At 54.5% G+C, this 9,492-nt stretch overlaps 1 protein-coding gene across 1 annotated transcript; it reads right to left on the minus strand.

Moving 5' to 3' along the window:
* Positions 1–239: 239 nt before the first annotated feature.
* Positions 240–1,708, minus strand: LOC123157223 (tricin synthase 1). Its single transcript, XM_044575478.1, has 2 exons — positions 1,356–1,708; positions 240–1,253 (listed from the first exon to the last, which is right to left on the minus strand). Exons 1-2 carry the CDS (start codon positions 1,691–1,693, stop codon positions 683–685), a joined length of 909 nt encoding a protein of 302 aa, XP_044431413.1. The 5' UTR covers positions 1,694–1,708; the 3' UTR covers positions 240–682.
* Positions 1,709–9,492: the final 7,784 nt, after the last annotated feature.

The following is a 9,492-nucleotide window of genomic DNA, read 5'->3' on the forward strand; positions in this document are numbered from 1 at the left end:
ATTTTAAAGTTAGTAAAGAGTTTTGGGTCATGAATGGAGGGAGCAGCTAGGATGGTGACGGGAAGACGTGGAGTTTAACAGTGTACAACATCGATCAGACAACTCGGTGTCCCCGTCGCTGCATGTTTGTTTAAATCAACACCCCCGTCGCTGTGCGTTACAGCACATCCGGCGTGTCTCACCATCTCACATTAAACAATCCAGTTGAGATAAACTTAAAAAATAATGAGACCAACCCAAAAGATAACCCTCGTTGACATTTATTTATAGAAAAAACTCCGCGAGCACCACGCGTCCAAACCGGGACTTAAACTCGGGTGGGCTGGCAGCAACCTCGGCTGCCTCAACGCCCCGTCCTCAGTTGAGATAAACTTAACAATTAGGCGGGTGACAACGGCATCCACATGCACGACCTCGTCATCGGACATCGGAACACCATATATAGTATAGTTACAGTACATAAGTACAGCCACTCCTCCCTCTCCTCTCAAAGTTGAAAAGCCAAAAATATTATTGAAACTTTCAAACCATCAGATGCTTCACGGCGCCAGCGCTGGCAGGGAAAAAAAATAATACAATTGATTAAGATAAGCGGCTGGTAAGGAAATGGACTCCACGCACGCACGCAGGCCGGCAGGCGCACGGCGGATCACGATCACGCCGGGCCGGGCCGGACGCCCGTCTAGACGATGCGGCGGCAGATGGTGACGCCGTCGGCGATGGCGAGCTGGCAGACCTCGATGCGCGGGTCGGCGGCGAGCTTGGCGTTGAGGTCCCTGAGGGCGGCGGAGAAGCGGGTGTCGAGGTCGGACATGGGCGTGCCCGCCGGCAGGGCCACCGTGCCGCCCCACAGCGTGTTGTCGTAGATGATGGTGCCGCCGACGCGGACCAGCTTCAGCAGCTGCTCGTGGTAGCGCACGTAGTTGGGCTTGTCCGCGTCCACGAACGCGAAGTCGTAGCTCGCCGCGCCGTCGTCCTCGACGAGGAGCTCGTCCAGGCGCTCCAGGCCGGTGCCCTCGCGGAAGTCCACCTTGTGCGCCATGCCGGCCTTCTCGATGAAGGGGCGGCCCACCTCGTAGCACTCGCGGTCGGTGTCGATGGCCACCACCTTGCCGTCCTCCGGGAGCGCCAGCGCGGTGGCCAGCAGCGAGTAGCCCGTGAACACGCCCACCTCGATCGTCTTCTTGGCGCCCGCCATCTTGATCAGCATCCCCAGCAGCTGCGCCTCGTCCGAGGACGACTGCATGTAGCCCCTGAATCCAATGAACGAGAGCCAGATCGATCAGCAACCACAATAACGAGTAGTAACTACGATCGATCGACATGGATCGTGAAGAAGAAGATGGCGGACGTACCATGGGTGCTTGTCCGTGATGAGGCGCAGGTCGCGCATGCACTCGTGCTCGCGGGGGAACACGGTGGTGTCGAGGATGTAGGTGTAGAGGGCGTCGCTCTTGAGCAGCGTCTTGTTGGTGCTGTCGATGCCGCTGTGGACGTTGGCCACGGTGTTGTCTCCGCTGGGCGCCATGGCTCTGCTTGGGCTGGTGGTGCCGGGGGTGGTAGGAAGGAATGAGTTGGTTCGATCGAGTGTACGTCCACCCACAGCCTCGACGTGCCTGTATATATCCACTAGCCTCTGGCGGGGTTGGTGAACCATGGATCCACCAACCAGCGCCTTGTAAAGAAGCACCATCGATCACTACTAGCTTTGTGGTGTGGTAGGAGTGGTTTTTTCTCCTCCTTTAATTATTCTTTGTCTGGCGTGTCGACCCCGCCCCTCCAATCGTGCTAGTCCATGCGACATGCATATGACGATGATCGATCACGATCAGATTCCTACCACCACCAACCTGCTCCGCTGTGTATCGATCGTGGATTTGATTTTGAGTAGAAAATTTGGCAGAGCGCCCGGTTTGCTATTGTTCACGGTCGATCAACGACTGAGCACGAAGCTTCAGTCTCTAATCATACTTTCCAGTTTTCCAACCACCCCACCCCCACCCCCACCCACACCCCCACCGCGGTTTGGCTGTCAGTTCAGTGAGGCTGGCGGTTGGTGAAAAACCTGCAATTTAAAGAGGCGCTTTTGGCGTGCTGCTTTTCTTGTCCGATCAAATTTAGCGTGGTGCTTGGGGAGAGAATTGATTATTGGGCAGATGCGTCACGAGCATCCACCGGAGTACTGTAGTACCCTAGTACGTAGAGTACTTCTTTGCTGAGCTTGAGTGAAAAGCAAGAGAAAATTCCTTATTTGACACTATCTTAAAATCTGCTTCCTTATTTGACGCTGGAAAAGTTTTTCTTATTTGATCCAAGTTTAAAATTTTATTACCTATATGACATTTTCGTTCATTTTGAGCCTAAATGACACTTGAAAAGACTTTTTTGCCCCTCATGTGGTATGTGTGTGTGCGGGGCAGTAGCGCACACACGCAGCATCACTGCGAGGGTAGGAGCACACACGCGGCAGCACATACACATGCAGCAACACACACGCACGTGCACACGCGCGCGCGCAGCAACACACATGCACGCGCACACACACGCAACAACACACACACGCAGCACACACACAGCAGCACACATGCATGCAGCACATAGGCACGCAACAGCACACACGCGCGCGCACGTACACATGCAGTAGTAAACACACACACAGCAGCAGCACACACACGGTAGCAGCACACATGTGTGCGGGCAGGCACCCACGCACGCAATAGCACACACGCGCGCACACACACATGCAGCACATGGGCACGCAACAACACACACGCGCGCACGTACACATGCAGTAGCAAACACACACACACACATGTGTGTGTGTGCGGGCACCCACGCACGCAACAGCACACACGCGCGCACACACACATACATACCGCATGAGGGGTAAAATGGTCTTTTCATGTGTCATCTAGGTTCAAAATGGACGGAAGTGTCGTATAGGGAATAAAATTTAGGACTGGTGTTAAATAGGGAAGAAAATTTTTTCCAATGTCAAATAAGAAACCAGATTTTAAAAAAGTGTCAAATAAGGAATTTTCTCGAAAAGCAAAGGTAGCAACCGATGAGAGCAAGTTGGCGCGAACAAACCATCGACGGGCGTCCCGCAAGCTGCAATGATGCGCCTCGGGGCGGAAGCGGAACGGAACATGATCGCCCGTTTCTGCACGCAACGTTTTGTCGGCGAGGACGGTCCGTCACGTGCACAAGCAAGCAAGCTTTTTATACGGTTGCAAATGCGCTTTGACTAACTGCTATGGTGGGCTCTTGTCTTTTTAACGGCATTATGTTGGGCTCCTCATCAGCGTCTGTTTTCTTGAGAACAATAGTTTGGCACTTGCAATACAAGCGGGTAAACTGTGACTCGAGGCTTCTGAGGCCGATGCAGATAGTACTACCTAGTAGTAGTAGTAGTACATTTCATAGTAATTTATAGTAGTAGTACAGATCTCAGCGGGTCCGTCGCCGCGGTGAACGCCGCGTGGCGCCACTCCCGCTCGCCGCCCAAGACCAAATCCGGCTATTTAAGCCGGCCGGCGTCCCGCAACCCTAACCCACCCCCTCCCCCTCTCCGCGCCACCCATCCGAGCGTATCACCTCCTCCCTCTCCCGCTCCGACGCTCTGCCCACGGTCGGACGCTCCGCCCACGCTCCAGCACTCCACCATGGTCCGGAGCAACACCACCTACTATGCCATGCTGACGTCGTAGCGCCGCTACGAGATCCGACAGGAGATTTGGGCAAGGCAAGCCGCCCGCATCGCCGCCGGGCTGCCTCCGGACTAGCCGAAACCGGAGGAGGAGGGGCAGCCGGGGGAAGAGGAGGAGGAGGAGCAACCGAGGGAAGAGGAGGAGGAGGAGATGGCTCCGATGGCGGCGGAGGAGGCGGAGGAGCCGGAGGAGCCGGACCAGCAGGTGTCGGCCTTTAACATGGAGCAGGCGGAGGCGGAGTTCGCCATCGCCTAGTACGACAAGATGGTCGAGTAGTAGGCCATCCCGGAGTCCATCCAGGATGAGGCCTATGTGGAGGCCGACCGGGCGTTTCTCCCGGCGGGAGCAGGCGGAGTCCGACGCGCTCTTCGCCGAACTCGACGCGGAGATAGAGGCGAAGGAGGCCGGAATGGGGCAGCCGGAGGAGCCGGAGTTGCATCTGCTGCCCATGTTGTCGGAGTCGGGCACGGAGATCGTCGTGGTCTCCAACGAGGAGTAGGAAGGATCGACATAGTACGTAGGTTCTACTTCCTTTTGCATGTCTTTATATGGATATAAGAATCGAGTATGAGATATCCGAATGCAACAAGTGAACTTTAAGGCATGCCCGGTCACTGCCCGTGGATGCGCCCGGGTGCGTTCGTGAGCATTTGAGGGGCCATATTTGTCATATGTGGTTGTAGATTCTCTAAGTATCTACATTCGGACTTAGCAAATACGAAATAAAAATACGTCCCCTAAACGTCCATGGACGTGCTCGGGCTTCTCTGCTGAGTCCGATCAATTCTCAAGTCCGCTCTTTCGCAACCAGATACATCATTATCAAATCCATACAATTACATAAAACGTAAACCTAGTGTAAATCTTCGTCGGCGCTTGTTCTTCTCCAAATCCTTGTTCCGTTGTGTGTCCATGTCCGACGACCGTGAGACTCGCGAAGTGAAGGTCAGATCGCCGGCGAGGTGAAGTAGGACATGGAAAACATACCGTCCCACATGGGATACAAGGCACCGCTGTCTCCCATGTCCTACTCCTCCTCGCCGGAGTCCATGGCATCGACGTCACCGGTCGAGGTGAGATCCACGATAGACCCCTCTTTGTCGGAGCCCGAAACCTCCATGGCTTGGTTGTGGCACCAGTAGTTGCTGGCCAATCGTATGGGCTCCGTGGCGGCGTGGGACTTCGCCTCTGTGACCTCAGACACGAGTGCTGCAGTGCCATCCCGCGCCCTCTGACTAGCATGGCGCGCACACCGTGCCATATAAGGGGGCGGGGCGGGACAATGCATGTCGTTGTTTACCTCCGACTCGGAGCCCAGCGATGCGGGAAACTCCCGCCGTATCCAAACGCCATTCGGGCGGCCACAATGGATTCCCGCCTGATCGAGTCCGACCACAGACGGTCGGACTCCTGCCTGGAGCGACGGAGAGTCGTGCAGACGACCATCTCCTTCTCGAGCCTGCATGGGATGAGGTCTCAGTCCATAGATCGGGAGAGCTCGGAGTTGAATCCACTACACGTCATGTCGGACATCGCCGGAAGCTTGGGGCGGAGTGAAGTGGAGTGGGTACGGTTTCGTCTGGGATGCGAAGGAGGACAAATATATGAGGAGGCGGGATGGGACAGCGTGGGTCGAATCCGACGTTGTGGATGCGTTCGGGCCTCCCCATATTTAGGATGGATATAAGGGGTGCCGGGCGACCCAAATGTATAGGGCCGACCCCTTGGTTTGGACTTCAAAAAACAGGTGCATGTAGTGAGATTTGAATTCTCGACCACTTAGTTTAGTTCCAACCGATGTAACCAACTAGGAAAGCTCACTTGTTGTGCCTAGTTACTTTTTTTGTTCTAGTTGTCCCTCTTCTATGTATCTTTCTTTTCGTTTTGTTTGGTCATTTTTTCTTTGGTTTTTTATTTTTCCTTTTCCTTTTATCGTTCCTTTTTCATTTGCTTAAATTCATGATTTTCTTAAATCGTGAGTTTATTTTCAAATCCATGAATGTTACTTAAATTTGTGAACTTTTTTTAAATCCTAGAACTTTTTTTCAAACGTATGAATTTTCTTCAATCTCACATACTTTTTTTCAAATTCATGATTTTTGTTTGTCAAATTCATGAATTTCTTTTCAAATCGATGAACGTTTTTTGAATTCATGATTGTTTTTGTCAAATTTGTGTTTTTTTAAAATCGGCGAACTCTTTTAAAAGTTGTTAACCTTTTAAAAAATGTTTCAAACTGATGGACTCTTTTAAAATTTACGTATTGTTTTTCAGAACTGTGATTTTTTCAATTTCAAGAACTTTTTTTAACTTGCAAAATTTTCTTTAATCCATAAATAATTTTTTGAATTTTCAAAACCGACAACCAGTTTTTTATTTAACAAAACAACAACAAAAGAGAAAACAAAGAAAGTACAACTAGCATTTGTAACTGAGGACCACAAGCTGCTAACGTGAAGCGAAGGAGTGAGGTACCTGAGCTGCGGCCCTCAAAGGCGTGCGTGAGCGCCAACTTTTCATTTTGGCGCGAGCAACTCCAACGGGCGATCCAAACGGACGGCGATTTCGTCCGCTTTTTGGCCATTTGGGTTGATCTGACGGATACGAGCGTCCGCTTCCGCGCTTGGGTCGGTGCGTACGCCCAATGCTGGCGCGACCCATTTCGACGGCGTAAAAAAACTGAATGCACGCATATTTAACATAAAAACTAAATTAATTAAACATTAAAAGCCGGCCACGAAGCCCGGCGGGAGTCCACGCGTCCACATTAGCATTTAGGAAAAATAAAAACAAACTAAAAACTAGGCGCTGGCGCGCTGCCCTAGGCGGCGGCGGCATCGTCCTCGGGGTCAGTGAGGTCGATGTGCGTCGGCGCCGGACCGGCCCAGCTGAACGTCGTGTTCCAGAGCGCGGCCATGTCGGACGCCGACTGTGCCGGTGCTGGCAGTAACGCCGCCTGGACCGCCGCGGCCTGGCGCGCCTCCTCCTCGGCCTCGAGCCGCTCAGCCTCGGCGTCGTGCTCGAGCATCTCAAGGTACTCGCCCTCGCGGCGCTCCTCGGCCACCCGGATCTGCCGCCAGTGCTCGAGGTACGCGCCTCTTGCTCCGGCGTAGCCTGCATCCAGACCGGCGGCCCTCACCCACTCGCGCACTACTCCGTCCAGGAGTAGCGCTTGATGGGCTCCAGCTCCGGCTCCGGCTGCGGTTCGGCTTTGGCGAGGCGGCGGAGAGGGCCATGGCCTGCGCCATGGCCGTCTCGTACCGAGCTTCTTCTTCTTCTGCCGCCTCCATCCTGGACCGCTCGTCCTCCTGCCCTCCCGATAGACGGCCGCAAGGGCCGCCTGGTCTTCTTCCTTGACGATGAGCGGCGGCGGCGGCACGCTGCAGTCGACCTCGCGCACGCCGCGCCGCCTCGCCTCCTCGTGCTCGAAGGCGAACCAGCGCGCCCAGTTGGGCGAGTCGTAGGCGTAGGCCTCATTGCCGCGCTGCTCCGGCGTCAGGAGCGCCCGCCGGCGACGCACCTCCTCTATGTGCGCCCTAGCCAAGGCCCGCCGGCAATGGGATCCTTTTCGGATCCAGATGCCAGTCATGCGGCAGCGTCACTTCGGGGTACGGCAGCGGCACGCGGTGGCGCCAGTGCCACTCCGCCTGGTGCACGGTCACGTTCACCTGCTGCCTCTGCCTGCAAGCCGGCGCAGGCGGAGGCGGGGTGAACTCCGTGGGGAAGGGGATGACGGGGGCCTTGCCCTTCGACTTGCTGCTGCTGCTGGAGAAGAGCCTCATTTGGGCAGCTGGGGTGGCTAGGGTTTGCTTGCCGGCGACGGGGGAGCGAGAGTGGCCTAGATGGGGACGGGAACTGGATGAGGACGGCCCCGCCACACGGTCTGCTTAAAAAAGGACGACCGCCGTCACTGACACGTGGGTCCGTGGTCATAAATTAAGCTGACCAGCGAGGGGGCGGGTAGTTGGACGACCGCCAGGTGGGGCCGCGACAGACATCAAGAAGGCGCGCGTGGTGTCCGTTCCGCGTCCGCACCGACGCATTTGGGGCGCAAATTTGGGCCACAAATGCGTCGGCGCGAACGCGAAGCGGACGCGTTTTGAATTTGGGTCGGCGCATTGGGCCTCCATTTTTGTCCGCGCCGACCCAAATGAACGGCGGCGGACGAAATGGGTCGCCTCGTTGGAGTTGCTCTTAAGGTGCCAAGGAGGAGGTCTCCTGTTTAAGATTTCCGGTTGGGTCACGTTGTGACCGGTCATTGATCGGGACGTCCGTCAAGACGAATAGTGGGGTTTGAGAAGGCCGATTGTAGATGCTCTGACTTGGGATAATTTTGATAGGTTAATACCGAGCCTCTGTTTGATGCTGACAGGAGGCACGAAGCAAAGGGCGACCTAGTGGTGTGCTTTCCACAGCCACGACTAAATAACCCGTTGTAGAAACTACTCCCTCCATTTAGAAATACTTGTCTAAGAAATGGATGTTCGACTAGTATTTCCGGACGAAGGGAGTAGAAAGGTGTATGTGCATAGTTTTATTCAATTTGAAGAACACCTCCTATGCACAAATTTTACATAAAAAATACGTAGTATTAGTTCTATCTGACGACGGTTAGTTAGCCGCCACCCTTGGATCTAGAGAGAGAGGAGCTATAGAGGGTGACCCATCAACTTGAATTATCAGGCATTATATTTCGAAAATGCTAAAACCCCGACGTCGGGTTTTTGACATTTCTGATAGAATAAAGGGGGTGCCGTTACTGAATTACAGAGACACAACGCATTGGCCGGCGGTAGCGGAGGGTTGTTCCTTCTTCTCCCGGATCTGCGGCAAGGGCGCTGGATCCGTGGGGGGGAGGGGGGGGGGGGTGATGCGGAGCATCCCATGTTCATCCCCATGTACACTCCGACTACTCTCCAAACCCTAAGAGGACATATGACGGGACCTCAAACATACGCCATTGGACACAAGGTGAACTCGCTCCTCTCTGAATCGTCACTTTTCACATGTGAGACATGGCTACTACCTCAAACGTGTGTGCTATGCATGTCCAGGAACCAAGAGGAAGGCCATGGAATAGCTATGAGCATTGGACAAGACGGCGAGGACACCAAGCGCGAGGAACAAGAGGAAGAGCTACTGGGAAGCTACAGCGCTCGGACGTCCGACAGCCACCGGACGATCGACGATCTCCGGACGTCCGACGCCTAAAGACTCCACCAGCCAGATCGACTGCAGCCGAGGCAACCTACAGCGCCCGGACGACCGCCCGGCGCCGGACGTCCGACACTCATCAGTGCCCGGACGACCGACCCCGACCGGACGTCCGACACCACCAGTCCAGTACGGAAACATCGAAAGTCCGAAGACCTCCGGACGTCCGACGCCACCCGTCTGGAGCCAAAACGCCGGACGTCCGACAAGCACCGGACGACCGACGCCTGTGTGTGAGCAGCTTCGGGCCCGAGGCCCATGTACCCTTTCACTTCGCCCCCATTTGCACTTAGACTATAAATAGACCTCCTCCTCCTGAGAGTGTTAGCATTGGTTTAGCTCATTTGAGATAGAACTTTGCTCATCCATACGGATCTCCTCCTTATGAGAGACCGCGGCCTCTTCGGAGAAGATCCATCTGGATGCAAGACCCTTTTACGGGTAGATCCCTCATGGATTCAAGACCTCCCCATGGAGATGAACTACCGCCACTTGTATCGTCCTTTGTTAGATTCAGATCTTGTATCACTTTGTGTCTCGAGGATCTAGCGCATGTGTGACCATATTC

This window comes from Triticum aestivum, chromosome 7B, assembly GCF_018294505.1.
Source record: "Triticum aestivum cultivar Chinese Spring chromosome 7B, IWGSC CS RefSeq v2.1, whole genome shotgun sequence".
NCBI classification, from domain to species: Eukaryota; Viridiplantae; Streptophyta; class Magnoliopsida; order Poales; family Poaceae; genus Triticum; species Triticum aestivum.

What these genes read in the sequence shown, in the direction of transcription:
- LOC123157223 (XM_044575478.1), bottom strand. Translation starts at nt 1,693, where the DNA reads ATGGTGCTTCTTTACAAGGCGCTGGTTGGTGGATCCATGGTTCACCAA. An exon ending in ATCACGGACAAGCACCCATG is followed by an intron (nt 1,254 to 1,355) that starts GTACGTCCGCCA and finishes CATTGGATTCAG; the next exon opens with GGGCTACATGCAGTCGTCCT.